Here is a 15468-nt window from a genome sequence, read left to right as displayed (position 1 = left end):
GAATAGTGTACCATGAGAATTCAATTTGTCATACCATCTTGCTGTTTCAAAGTCTTTGCATATCTAACCTAATTTGCCAGGGAGAACAAGCACACAAGTTTATATTTAAGCCTTTCACAGCGTAGTTGCCTGATTCAAAAGTGAACCCTGCAGGACCGATGGCACCAAAAGGATTCTTCCTTCATCTCAGAAGTGAGGGCACAGTTCATCTGCTGAGTGTGACATGAAGAATAAAATGTGTATTTTCCCACTAAGTACAAGACTGAAAATTTACAACACACTGCTGCTGAATATATCATTAGTTTTTTGAAAGATTTATTCTTATTCAACCAACAGATAAACGGTTATAAAATCTGTACAAAAGTTCAAATACAAAACGTAGCATTTCAAAGCAGTGAACTTGCTTAAGGAAATGTTCAAGCAGAAGAAAAATCACAGTACAAGCTAACAGAACAAAATGATACTAAATGATTACACAAACACTATTTTTAGTGAAAGCATTATTGGAAACAGATCTTTACTTGATCAAAGGATTTACTTCAAGCTAGTCTTGCCAAAAGTAGATGGAGAGAAGTAATGGAAGTTTTCTTGGTCAGAAGTCAAGTAGACCTGCAATAAAACAATATTTTAGATAGAGTTTTCATAGTATTCCTGAATGCCAAAAGACATTTTTTTAAAAAAATAATCAAAATAAGATTTTTACCACCTCCTTGACTTTACAAATTCTTTTTATAGTAAAGCCATAATTATATTATAATTATAACATTAAGCCTCCAAAAGTGAGGAAGGTCACCATTTCCCGAAACCCCTTTAACCAACTGAAAGTTTTAAAAAAATCAACAACCACCATCGATTACTGTAAGAGTTCTTAACCATGCAGCTAAAGGATGGCATAAACAACTGATGTCAAAAAGATATAATGATGTTCAGAAATCCGTTTAAAGGAAGAAACAAGTCCAAAAAGATGCCTGTCTAAATGCATTGCAATTACGTTACAATTATTTTGCAAATATACAGAGATGCCCTGCCTTGTCTCAGTTCATTACCAGCTCAAACAATTTGCCCTTCTGGGATCAATTGTTTGCTAATAAATAATTGTTTGCAGCCACAAAATGATATTAAGTACTATTCTTATTAGTTTTGCTTCTACATCCTGTAATAAGATTCAAAATTAACTGAATCCCAAGAGTCTAACCTTAACCTTGCTGTGTTTAACAGCCCAGGAAATGATGAACCATCTGTTTCAGAAAATAATGGACAGCCAAGAGGAAATATTGTTTAATTGTAGATTAACCTCCTAAGAAAGCAGAGTGAAGCATCCCTATAATTAGCAAACATAACGCAAGCACAGAAACAGCTGAAGACAGAGTCGTATGGCCGAGCCTTCAGTCCACCAAGGGCTGCGTCTCGCGTTACCATTCCGTTTAATGAGACTCAATTGCACGACTATCCCCATTAACAAAAAGTACAATGTGGGAAGTAAATTCACGTATTACAAAAAGATAGAAATACAAATTTTTACTATACTCCCCCCCCCAAGCTAAGCAAGAGTAGTCAGAGCTACCTCTAACTAAAAATCTGAACAGCGTATTTAGTACTAAACATCTAGCCCTAAACAAGGCTAGGTTTTAAACATGGCAGTGTGTGTCATCAAATTGCAGCCAACTTGTGGAAATCCAGCAGAGTCCTCAAGGCAAGTACTAGTCAGGGCTGACCCTGCTTAGCTTCTGAGATCTGACAAGATCAGGCTAGCCTGGGCCATCCAGGTCAGGGCTTAAACATGGCTAGGGCTTTGCAATACTATGCTTATAGTAGATTTTCTCTGACACTTAAAAAAAACTTCAAGACTGTAGGTACAGCTGCCAGGTCATATTTTGGAGATGACTTTTAGACTTCTAAAATGCCAAGGCAGTAGGATACAGACACAACATTTTCTGTCTGTTACGAAATGATAAATGTGCTCTTAGAATAACACAGGCTTATGAAAACCCCAAAAAGGGGTCGCCATAAGTTGGCTGGGACTTGACGGCACTTTACACACACACACATATATAATAGGATGGGGACAACTAAACCCTGCAATTATATCCCAGGAAGAGACAGGTATGTAGTGATCTATGAGCAAACTAAAGGAAACTGAATCCCCGCTTCAATTTGTCATTTGGCCAAGCTATCAAGGGGGCCATGATGGATCCTTACTGGTGTCCCTCCCCTTGGTGCCTTAATCTCCATTATCCAATATTTGAGGTGACTGGTCAAGAGCAGGCCTGGAAGGAAACTTTGAGGATGCAGCCCTACATTCTGATTATGTTTTAAAAGGAATTCCCAGCCTGCAGGAAAATAAGCCTGGGTTGAAATTGTGTGCCAAGACACTGATCTCACGGCCAGGCTGTGCAAAAGTGCTCTGGTTTGGACCCATTGCCAAGAGGGAAATGTCAAGGCTTTTTGTGAGTGTAAGGTTGGTTACCAAGACATATTTTCCTATTTCTTTCCAGCATTCTGTATAAAGCTATCTGTCTACAGATTGTTCCCAATTATCCGTGCTTTCTAGGATATATGCTTAAAGAGCTATTTTATTCATGATTTTTGGGTATGAATTGACAGCTTAGAAAATCCGCTGAAAACCACTGGGTTACACTGATCAACTGGAAAGCTGACTGAGAGGGATGCAGAGAAGGAAGGAAGGAACAGAAGTCCAAAAGCCTCCCTCATGAACACCCTCCCCCCAATAATCTGTGATGTGCAAGAGAGTCAGGATAAAACCACAAAAGGAGGGGAAGGGAAATTCTCTTGATGGTGGACACTCAACCACTGAATATGCCCAAGCACAGGGGAGTTGGAAAGGCAAAGATTTTGTTGGGTTTTTTTTTTTCAAGTAGTCAGATGCCTTTGGTTCTCAGCAAACCTCAGGCAGGGCAGCTGAGAACCAAGAAGGGGGGATGTGAAAGTCTCCCATTCCATCTCCTCTTTCAGTGACTAGTAAAACTTTACCTGTTCCAAGAAGAAAGCCTGGAGACAGGATGGGGTGGGAGTATAAATATTGAAGCTGCAATGTCTCCATTGCCTCAGTAACTTTAAAGGTTTAGAGGGTTTTAATGTGAACAAAGGCACAACCGTAAGAGAGCAACCACCAGTATCTAGACAGGCAGTTCACACTGAAGTGCTAGGATAGAGAATGAATGTTTAAAAAGCTGTCAAGGAAAATCTATGCAGAAGATGTAGTATTTGCCATTTATTTTGATGTTTATAAAATAATACACGTCACTGTATTCAGCTGATGGCTCTACAGAAGGGGTGAAGTCCATCTCTTTATTAATACCAAATCTCTAACTGCTGACTGAGACATATACAAAGTGCTAAATGGCTTGGGGACAGAAAACCCATGCCTTTGAATTCCATTTTTAAAAATCTTTCAGGCAAGCAGCATACTGCATCCATCCATTTAGTAGGCAGAGGTTGGCCAAATGTTAATGAACCTTCCCAAAGAAACTCTCTTCAACATACTACTCTTCCATATGTGAACTACTCATTGACCTGTATTACTTGATATTTGACTGTAAACTGTTGTGCAATCAATGTTTTTAGAAATGCAGATAATACATTTTAAATGAAAAATAGTCACATTTCCCCTGACCCCAGGTCCTGAATATTAATGACATAATCTGGATCAAGTAAGCCACTGTTCTGACTAAAGATGTAACATTTCCAGAACTTTGGAAGCCACAGGAGGAGAAAAAAAATTCCCAGGGATTTTTTGCAGAAAAAAACAAATGTTGGGCCAAACTGAAATATATGAAATTCCTACTTTCCTATCAAACCTAAACATCTTTTACTGATTGAACACCATAAAATGCATCATTTATAACTAACTTAGCACACAAAATTGCACTATTGAACATATTTATGGCATTTAAATATCTTCATTTTCTATAAGAAAAATTGCAAGTATACCCAAAACTTGAGAGTTGTAAACTGCTGTACTTTATACTCCCATAACAAATATATCTTTAAGTTTTGCCACCTAAGAGGTATGATAAAATAAAAGTTGAGGTAGATAACAATCTCTGTAGTAAACAAAAGTCAGTACGTTATTTGGACAGAAACTCTCTCACAGAGAGACTACGTAGGCAGGCCAGCCACTGTGTTTGGATGTTATGCTAAATTTCATAGCACCGAAAATACTGAACTCTTTAATAATGTATTATCATTAAACACATTACAACATATTGTTGCCAAAATTTAAATTTAAGCAAAAAAATATTGACAATGATGTATGCCTACAGTATAAGGGTTTTTCTTTAGTGCTCCCCTTAATTTCCCTATTTTTCCAGTAAAAACTGAAAATCCCCCAACATTTGAAGTGAAATGCTTTGTAAGACAATGTTTTTCTATTTCATTATATATATTCTTCAGACTTTTTATGCCATACATAATTTTGAATGCGAAAAAACCCTTGCCTCAAGACGCGTTTCATTCATTCTGAAAGATAAAATAGTTCAGAGCTTGAAATTTCCCCATCGGAAATTTTTTTTTCAGTCCTCAGGAAAAACAACAACACTTTTTCTGATTTTTTCTGGGCCTTCACATCTTTACTCCTGACAAAACCAGTTTGCAAAGTATCGATCACTGCTGGCTTTCATGAGATCCAACCAAGAAAGCAACAACTGGTTCAACTTTTGTAAAGTCTACTCTTTTAGTGTTTTATATTGTAAAAGACAAGTCTCAGTAAGAACCAGAATGGCAAGTGTGAGAACACAAATGGTCATCATAATCTGGCAACTTCTTACAGGGAGCAGTAGTTCCATTCCACACACAGCTCTCCTAACCCAGAAAAGATTCTCACTCACTTCACACTCCACTCACACAAAAGGATAGAGAGGACAAACTTAAACAAATGCTTAAACAGGATGTCTGAATTTAAAGCAGTGTGTGTGTGTGTGTGTGTGTGTGTGTGTGTGTCCCTCTTAAAATGAGAAAATTTCATACACTTACTACATTTACAGAAAACTTGTGTCCCACAGCATAAATGTTATTTCATTAATTTGGTTTCCTCATCTGCTCTTTCTTCCCCTATTTGCTAATGGCAGTATCAACAGGCAGCAGTGAGGTAGTAGGAATAACACATTCATAGAGTTTACAAACATTACAGATATTATGTCCCTGCTAATCTTCCACAAGTCACAAAACTGAATAGGACATAACTCCCAGTGTGGTTTAGACACAACAATACCCATCTATTTAACGTTAGGCTAGATTCATTAGCCCAAAGCATCAGAAATAAGCTTTCTTTTCCCTCTGCAACCAAAGGTGCCATGATTTTGCACATTAACCACTCCAAATTATTTTCTTACTACACAATTGCCATAACCAGCTAAATCTTGGTGCACTACAGATGAGAACCTAGATCTGTGTGCAAGATTGCCAACAGTTTGAAATCTAAAATATCCAATATAATTAGACTTGCTCATATGAATTATTCTGAATTCAACTTAATTTTAAAGCAATGAACCTGTAATAATGCCATGGCTCTATACAATAGTGCCTATTCAGGAAGAATGAGAGTTTGACATTTTTCTCCCACAAAACAAGCAGACAATTTTATCCATCAGGCGTCTATCAACCTACGGATATTGAAAGCTTGGAAAGAACAAGATAAAATCAACTCCAGCCCCACTGTCAAGCTGCGCTATCTACCAGGAATCAATAATGCTTTCATGAATTTAGTAAAATTAATAAATCCTGAAATAAACGCTAGAAAAAGCTCAAATACAGGTGAAGCATACTCACTTGGGCTTTGTTTCGGCATCTGTTACTTGGCGAATGTAGATACCATCTTCAGGATGTTCAATGTCATCCATTTCATACATATACGATGATGCTATTGCAAGAGTAGTTCCATCATTACTGAAGGCAAGTGATGCTATGCTGGTAGGATAACGGTGGAACTGGCAAAGTCTTTTTTTATTGAATGGATCCCAAATATTTACGAAGCCATCAGAACCACCTACAAATGATTTGCAAAAATCTACATTATTACGAACTATTTTTACACATGTTAATGCAATTAGGTTTATATAGAACGTACAAAGGATAAACAGAAAAATAACATGAGGTACAGGACAGAAATATAGCAACTATGTTCTTTGAATTAGTGCAGAAAATTGTCAGATTAAGTAATTTCCAGACTCACAAGTGTTTAATCCAGCTCCATCTTCAAAAAAAGAACATGTTAGAAGAATTATGAAATAATTGAAGTATTTCACATGAATTAAATGTGATGATGAAACAGTATCAATGAGACTAGACAATTAAGCATCTGTTACCTGTAGCAAATGTATTGTGGACATTGTGAAACGAGATGGCATTTACTGGATAAATCTGCTCAATGTTATTCTCCTTCAGTCTGTGACATTTGAAAGCATATTTCTTCTTCTGTACCTCCAAACTTGGATCCAAGTACTCAACTGCAACACGACCTTCTATGGAGCTTAACACATAACCCTACAGAACATAAATGGAATCTTCACTTATTGCCGTAATTGGTGATAGCAATTGCTTTTGATTTCTGAAACCAGTCTTTGGAACCTTTCAAAAGTGACAAAGGGCCCCAAGAAGAATCTTCGATGGAGACCACTTTTGTATACGAAAATAACTTTAGCAATGTAATCCATGCTGATTTAATGCCTTCACTTCAAAAATAAAATACACCTTTCACTATGTATCATGCTACTTTACAAGAGCGGTTGGGTTTAAACCTTTTCTTCAAATGGCCCTCCCTTCCAAAAATAGTAGAAAATAATGGGCATACACCACATTGGACCGAAGGGAAGGAACAATGAGAGAAACAAAGACTCCTTTGTTCCTACGTTAATCTTCTTTGTAGCTTTAATAGGTTTAGGAAACGGAACCTTGAATACTTACCATGAGGGTTCCTGCTGCTCTGAGGTTAGGAGGGCATCTTGGAATTAGTGATTCCCACCAATTGCTCAGGGAGGCAGGAACAATTTCAATTTCCTGTCTCCTGGGTGGGAGTCACCCAGTTTCAGTTTGGTTACTTCACAGACTAATGAACCCAAGAACAGGAAGGAACAGAACAGAGAAGAAATAGCGGCCAAAACAGGTAAGTCGCAGTTAGAAGCAAACATATAATAACTACGGGAGGAATATGAGCGGGGATAAGGGAGGCTTAGAGCAAGCATCTTCCCACTGCAACTTGATCCCGTCGGTCTGATCAGACTCAAGACACCACTCTTCATAAACATTCACTCTTCATAAACATTCATCCTTGGCGGGAGAGATTGTGACCTCTGAGGGGGTGGAGAAACTGCACATTACCCCCTTGAAGATCTGCTCCAGTGGTCAGGGAGTCCATCTGGGCCAGGGAGGTCCAACAGAGATTCCTGGCATGCCATTGTAGCCCCCCGGGGCCAAAGTACCCACTAAGAAAGCCATATGAACTTGAACAGCTGTTGATGTGCCTTTTTCATAGTGTTTTCAGGAACTTCTGTTTTTAACCATGGTAGTCCTCCTAATCCACTCTGGGCTAGAGTTGTTGGGGGAGCTCTCTTCTCGAGGAACAGATGGTAGAAAGAGAGGGTCCCCATCATTCTCAGGAAAAAAAGCTTGTTTCTCCCCTATAGCTTCAAAGTCTCTGAAGCTTGCCAAATGGCTATTATGAAGGAGGGGGAGCAGAGAGAAGCCGGAGAAACAGAAGAAGCAGGAGAGAAGCTGAGGAGAGGTGTGAAGAAGAAAACAGTCTGGGAGAAGACAGAAGTCTCACTCTCAAACTTTGAGACCACTCTGAGGAGAAAGGCAAAGAGCCTGCTCAGAAGCTGTCAAAGCAGGAAGCAAAACTGAAACTAGGAGACTTCCACCCAGGAAGTTAAAGAAATTGTTCCTGCCTCTCTGAGAGTGGTGGGAATCATCGATTCCAAGATGCCCTTCAAAGCGAGGAGAACCATTTCCATCCCTGGAAGTTACACCTAAGCTAACAGATTTTATCTGAATTCCAAAGAAAATAGTTTTTATCTGTTGGTAACAGTACGCTAATTTTGCAAGACTTTATGCTTGCTAGTCCAGTGCTCTTGCATAATTCAAAACTCTGTATTAGCTTTAGATTTAAATATATATTAAAGGCGTTGTTTCCACTTTGGCATCTGCAAATCTTACCTTAAGCAGAAAGCTACAAAGTTAGCAAAACTAAACATTTTAACAGGTCGAACATGACCGTAAGAGTTGTTACAACGGACAGTTTTGAAGCACAGCTGACTTACCTGTTTGTTAGGAAATGCTCTGATACAACGGGTCTGATATTTCAGACTTGATTCTCTTCTCTGTTGAACATAGCCCATGTTCCGCAAGTCCCACACCAGAACTCTCCGACCAGCTGTCCCTACAATCAGTCTATCACCAGATACAGATAACGTATACACCTTGGGGGGGGGGGGAATAAGAATGACACTAAGCTTTCCAACTTCAATTTCAGGATTATTATGTTGTCAGATTAAAGGTAATATATTATCTGTTCCATTGACAAGTGCAATAATAGCTGGAATTCAAAAGCAAAGAACTGTCAGATTCAAGAGGCCCAACACTAAAATGTAACGGACAGCCCACTGTTTTCAATATTCTGGTAACATTTCTCACCCTTCCAAGACAGATAATTCTTCTTTAATCCTTTTTATTAATTTTTATTCAATTTGTATCCCGCCATTTCCCAAAGAAGCTGGGCTCAGGGCAGCTAACAACATATAAATACAGTATACGTAAAATTTATAATATACAATTTAAAAACATAAAAATCTACTCTAACTGAAACATATATCCTAGCCTGTATAATGATGGTGCCCTAAAATGTGACCTAATCACCCTACCACCTAAAAGGGAAAAGATTCCCATATGGTGGCAAGCCAAGATGATAATAGGTGATCACTAGTCGGCAGTGGACTCACTACTTCAACGGGATGGAGACAGAACCAAGAAGGGGAAGAGAATAAAAGAGAAGAAGGGAGGGAAAAGGGACAAGGAAGGGGGGTAGGGAAGAGGGGGCAGGGGGGCTAGCTAATGTAATACCATTGCTGTCCTCAACCATAAGCCTGGTGGGTCATCTCTGTCTTACAGGCCCTGCGGAACTGCACTAAGTACCACAGGGTGCAGGTCTCACTAGAGAGTTCCACCAGGCTGGGGCCAGGGCTGAAAAAGCCCTGGCCCTGGTCAAGGACAGCTGGACAATCTTAGGGCCAGAGATTACCAAAATTACCAAATAACACTCTTTGAGAGGTACATTGGGAGAGGTGGCCTGGTAGGTACAAGGCCCCCAGACCATTCAGGGCTTTAAAGGTCAACACCAAAACCTTGAACCTGATCCGGTATTCAACCTTCCACGCAGTCCCCAAACCTAATGGTCCAACTCCACGCTCTAAACTCTATCTGTGAAGCTATCAATTCTTACCGTTCAATCAAACTACAGCTTGCAAGCCAACATCTAACCAGGATCAAGGCTTGAAGTTAGCTATGCAAAAACACATGCAAATAGAGCACTGCAACATCATTTGGTTTGGAAGTGAACTGAAATCGAAGAGAGGAATTTACCTGTGATAAGGAAAGGGGGGGGGGAAACCATGGACAATCTTCCCAGCTCCTAACCAAGATTATGTGATTTGATGGCATTATGCCTTCAACAAAAACAATTTTGGAAAACAAAAACCCTGACACACAAATGTTATATCCTAAAGCAAACAATAACCCACACAGTATTTAATTGTAAACACCAAGGAGAAATCTTCAACTGGAAAAGCTATGTTATACTGAGTACCTTGCTATTTATTTTGCCATCTCAGTTTACAGAACCAAGGTTGCAACCCTATACACACCTGGTGGCAAATTTCTGTCTTACAGGCCCTGCGGAACTGCGCTAAGTACAACAGCATAAAGCAGGACTAAATAAACATGCATATGATTGTGCAGTGAGGAAAAAAATCAGTTATGCTCCAGCAAAATTGCTACATTTGCTTAAATTAAAACCTTAATTAAAAATCCACACTACATGAAGTAACGATCATTAATATATTTGTTCTTTCAAAGTATTCAAATTCTTAAAATTTTATCTTCTGGCCAATCAGGTCACTTGAGATGAAATTTAGGAAGTCAATATCTACTGGGATCAATGGAACTTAAGCACATTATGTTTTTACCGTGCTGTGGCATTAGATTAAGCATATTTCATATGGTATAAAAGAATGACAATAGTCCAAACATAAATGACAATTATACAATGTTTCCTTGACCACAATATAAAATGTGATAACGTACAATCCATGTATGGAAAAATATATTGAGAAATGTTGTATCAGGAATGTTAACTACTTTAAATCTTCTTGGCAAACTGATGTCACATCTGTAAAGTATTCTTTCTACATCCGATAGTCATAAATCAAATAAAGGCGATGTCATGAAATAGGCTAGGTATACACATTTATCAAAACCAGTATCTTAAAAAGCGACATAATGAACGCTGGTGTGCCAATAAGATGCTTGCTTCAGTGTGACTATTATATAGCATTCGGCAAGCAATTCATCACAGTTCTCTGTATGCTACATACAACTATAAATCACACATTAAAATGATGCTATTTTATTGTGATCAAAGCAGTTGTCAGAAGTATATTCAGGTTGTGTAGTGGGTGTTGCTGGCTACATATTGGCTATTTAGACATGATGTGATTCAGAATGGTAGCCCACCACTATGACTGGAAAATGTTCAAAGGGATAAAAATTCTTAATACGCCAGAGAAAGTTTAATACTTGTACCCTTCTGGCCGAGAAGACAAGAGCTTGCATATTAAAACTGAATAAACACTTAATAAAAAGAGTCAGTGTGGTGTAGTGGTTAATAGTGTGGGACTAGTATCTCGAAGAGCCAGATTCAAAGCCCCACTCACGCCATGGAAGCTCACTGGGTGACCCTGGGCCAGTCACATTGTCTCAGCCTAACCTACTTCACAGGGTTGTTGTGAGAATAAACTGGAGGGGAATGGTGTAAGCCACTTTGGGTCCCCAGTGGGGAGAAAGGTGGCATATAAATGAATAAAATAAAAACTAATAAAATTATTCTGTACTGAGCAAATCGACTTTAAGCTCCATCACCCTCTGTAAAAAAATGCATCTAATCAAACCAAGGGATCAGTGATGTTTTGAATATATGCAATTAAAAGTACACAAGTCAGGTTTATCACTTTCTACCACTTTCTTCCAATACCCTTTTTGCAAACCACAGATCTAACTTATAAACTCTGAATAGCAAGCAAAATAATAATACATTTTCAGTATTTCAAGCACTTTACACACATTATCTTATAATCCTTACAACAGCCCTGTGAGGTAGGCAAGCATTATCCCCTGTTGCAGATGGAGACTGAGAGTTGCTTAAGATTACCACAGGAGTTCATGGCAGAGGCAAGCTTCCCAGATCACATCCACAACGCTACACCACCACCCCAATTGCTGAAAATAATAAAGTTCTGTCTGCCAAGCCTCCTATTTATTTGGGCGCATAAAAGGATACACCCACAATGGTCTCCATACACAAATCCACTGTGTGTGCCTCCTACCTTCATTTACAATCAGTGATTTGACACCACAGTGCAATGTGGGTAATGCTACAGTTGGCCTGTTGTGATGCAGCCTTGACTAAGGCAGTGTAGTCAGATTTCGCCCACACGGCACCTGGGTGTGAAAATAAATTACACTTTCCAAGAAACACTACGTTTCAAATAATTTCACAGCTTACTGCTATTTTAAGCCAATTTATATCTATTTAATCATCAAGCAAAATTTCACTTGTATCTTTGCTCTGGTGAATAAAATAAAGCTCGCATAGTTGCGTTAGGCCTAGAAAGACCTGGATTAAAGTCTTCATTTGGCTATGAAGCCTGCTGGATAACCTTGTGCCTCTCTCACCCCTCACAGGTGGAGATAATAAAGTGGAGGAGGGGAGAGCTATGTACATTGCCGTGGGCTCCTTGGAGAAAGGATGGGATACAAATGTAAGGGAGGAAATAAATGGATATGGAAGATATTTTCAATGGGTTTAGAGTAACTCTACACAGGACTTTCCTGGAAGTTACTTAAATACATTCATCAACCACATGAAAAACAATGTAATCTCACTGCTTCAGTACAAACCTTTTCAGGTTGAGAAAATGTTCCTGCATTACAGGGTGATCTGGGATCCCATAATTTAACAGTCTGATCCCAACTTCCTGTTACCATTACATTCACCTCTGGACAATATTCCACACATCTGATAGGAGCATCATGGGTGCCGACAAGATTTTCTGTAGGAAAAAGTGATGCAAATCTGAATACATAGCTATAGTAGAGCTACTGACAACCAAAATTAATAAAAAGAACTCAGCAATATTCATATAGCAGTAGCAGGGTTTAATCTGCCATTCACTAATGTATGTGCATGCTGGGACATCTTTCAAAGGACGCTTGATCCTCTAATCTTCGCAATAGATATACAGTTCTGAAGTGTTAAATGTAGACTAATAGATATCAACTCGGTATTTCAAAGAAGATTAAGGGGGGGTTGGTGCCCATGCAGAGATTTTCAAGCAAACAAAAGAGATTTGTGCACCTAACTCTGCTGGGTTTCTCTGAAAATCCAAGCCATGAATGGCATGTTAGAAAGATCTAATAATCGGTGAGTGTGGCATGACCACATTAGTTCATGCCTTTGCCACTTGTGAGTAAATTAGGCACTTCCAACAAAACATTGTCAATAAAACCTTTATTCCACACCATCAGCCATTTTATCCCTGTGCCCTATATTATTAAACGGTTTTAGAAGCTTTTAAAGTGATGTCGAATACTCATCCTATAATACATTGTTTTGTTACCTTTCCAACTTGGGAAAGAAACAAATTAGTACATTTTTAATCCTCTAGAAGTTATTTTAAATAGCTTTCTGTACCATAGCAATAGCCCAATTCTCCACTACCTTTCAAGACTTCAAGAAACCACTGCCCGGGAACTTCTTATCCCTTTACAATGTCACAGCATCTAATTTTATCCTGGCAGGACCACCTAAGCAGCTTTTCTGACATTCAGCTACTGTGCTTCCAAATATCTAGAAATCTGACCATACTTTTCATGTACTAAATACATAACTAATACCGCCAAATAACCATTAATCAGTTTTATAAGAGACTTGTACGGGGCAGGCATTATATGCACACACCCCTTTTTTCCTTTAAAAAGCTATAAAACCCCTATCCATTTTTTTAAGCGTAAGCAATTTTTAAGACCAAAATCGGCATTCCTTGAGGTGGCTGCTAAGAGAATATGTCAAACATCTGGCTACAGCTGCCCTTATTAGGGCTAAAAACAGTGTAATGCCCATCTTCCAAAATCTCAGGCCAATGCCATTTGAAAGGCTGTGAGATGTTACGGGAGGTTCTCTTTTAGAAATCTATGAACAACAAATGAAACAGTCAAGGGTAGGCAAAGGACTGCATGTAACAATGTCATAAAGAAGTGCTAATAGTTTTACTCACAATCTAGAAGGAAAAAAGTAGTTTAGCAAAACTAAGAATATATTTTAATAAACACTGATAATTTTTATATTGCCTGGGGGGAAACACAGAATGGAATGCTAACACTCTCCTTTTACAGCAGGCTAAAAATCTGTATTGAATGGTAAAGCATTAAATACAAAATAAAAACCAAAAGCGGCACTGCATGGCAATAAACGGAGCCATAGAGAGTGCTCACATAAAATCATATGGCATAGTAAATATGATCTTCTGCAATTCCGAGAAAACAAAAACATTTGTCTTTTGCTTTGTGACACCACAACTACCTTCTATATTAATACTTTAACAATCCAACTGTATAACACTTCTAGATTTCAAGAGACTATTTGTGCTGAACTAATGTTTGACTTCTTAAGTTATCTTCTGTTTCCCTTTCGGCAGACTCTACTACACCACTGGACTAGCTTACCTTGATCAGTGTTCAAGTCATGCATTTTTAACTGTCGATCTAATCCTCCGCTCCATGCATGTGTAGGGTCCTTCAAAAAGAGAGAGATCACATTCACTTAGGTTTTACAGATGTAGAAAACAGTCACAAATGGCACTTTTCAAAAAGTCTTAGCCTATACATCCACAAAGCAACACTAGTGATAAGTGCCAAATTCAACATAGTAATAATCAATTTAAAAAAAATAAACATTCAACCACTGAATGTAGGGAAGGTGATCTTCAGAATTTCTATTTCTGTTCCCCTTGTAACATTACAAAGTAAAGTAATCCAAACAGAATACCCAAACCAAAACCCAGAGAGGTTTGTATGCATATGAAAAGTGTTCTTGTGCATACAAGGGGAGGCTAGGTGGCCTTTTCCTTCCAGTGGCAGTTCTTTGCCGCCTTGGATTTTGGCTCCTTGGCTTCCCGGGGGGGGGGGGGAGAGGGGAGGGCTGCTGCAAGGAGAGAACCTGAAAAGTCTCTCTACATGTGCAGTACCAGTGGCTCAGACAGCCTGGGTGTCGTGGTTACAGCACTGGACTAGGACTGGATTCAAATCCCAACTCAAGTCATAAAAACACAAGGAAGGCCATGCTGGATCAGTCCAAGGTCCATCAAGTCCAGCAGTCTGTTCACACAGTGGCCAACCAGATGCCTCTAGGAAACCCACAAACATGACACCTGCAGCAGCATTATTTTGCCTGTGTGCCAAAGTACCTAATATAATAGGCATGAAGCTCTTAGGGTTTTGGAAAGGGCAAAAATGGGTAGAAGAAAATCATGTACATCACTTTGAGCTCCTTGGAGGCAAGGCAGGATAAAAATGCAAACACAAGAACACCAAGCACAGTTTTCAATTTTAACCTAAAGCTTTAATTGACTAATACATTAATTGTCACTTATGCTTGCTGACCATCAACATAAGCTGAAAAGTACAAGAGTAATCTGAGCAGCCATATAACCAAAGACTTGTAGTGATGAAGTAAGACACTTACATAAAAAGCACAGTCAAGTACAGCTCCTGTGTGCTGGTACTTGAGTCTCATGGTGTTGGCTGGAACATCATACAATCGAACTGTAGTATCCCATGATGAAACAAGCAGAAACTGAGATGTGTTAGGACTGAATTTCACTGACGAGATTCCATCCTCTGGTGGCTGATTCAATTTAAATTCATTTGACCCAGTCATCTGAGTAAAGATTGCACAACAGTTAACCACTGATTTTGAAAATATTACCTAAAATGATATTTGTCTCTAATGTTGAGAAAGGAACATTTTAGGAATTACATCAATTTTAGGAATTACATCAAGATCATTCATGGGGTTGTAAGACCCACAAAAACGAACAGCAGTGCCGGTCAGAGTGCTACAGTAAGGAGGGGAGAGGGTGTGAATATGCTCTCTATTCACTTACAGAAGTCACAGAAGGAGTGATT

The 15468-nt window shown here is 38.8% G+C and overlaps 1 protein-coding gene across 2 annotated transcripts; it reads right to left on the bottom strand.

Annotated features, from left to right (window-relative positions):
• Nucleotides 1-458: 458 nt before the first annotated feature.
• BUB3 (BUB3 mitotic checkpoint protein) lies at nucleotides 459-15226 on the bottom strand. Of its 2 annotated transcripts, XM_056850112.1 has the most exons (7): nucleotides 15026-15216; nucleotides 14008-14077; nucleotides 12184-12335; nucleotides 8274-8432; nucleotides 6324-6501; nucleotides 5788-6004; nucleotides 459-609 (listed from the first exon to the last, which is right to left on the bottom strand). In XM_056850112.1, exons 1-7 carry the CDS (start codon nucleotides 15074-15076, stop codon nucleotides 600-602), a joined length of 837 nt encoding a protein of 278 aa, XP_056706090.1. In that variant the 5' UTR covers nucleotides 15077-15216; the 3' UTR covers nucleotides 459-599. The 2 variants fall into 2 exon arrangements, with proteins under 2 accessions (XP_056706090.1, XP_056706091.1); XM_056850113.1 differs by lacking the exon at nucleotides 459-609 and having other exon boundaries at nucleotides 5784-6004; nucleotides 15026-15226.
• Nucleotides 15227-15468: the final 242 nt, after the last annotated feature.

This window comes from Euleptes europaea, chromosome 5 (assembly GCF_029931775.1).
Source record: "Euleptes europaea isolate rEulEur1 chromosome 5, rEulEur1.hap1, whole genome shotgun sequence".
Lineage (NCBI taxonomy): Eukaryota > Metazoa > Chordata > Lepidosauria > Squamata > Sphaerodactylidae > Euleptes > Euleptes europaea.
The sequence above is the reverse complement of the archived record's forward strand: the minus strand, read 5'-3'. Positions and strand labels throughout refer to the sequence as shown.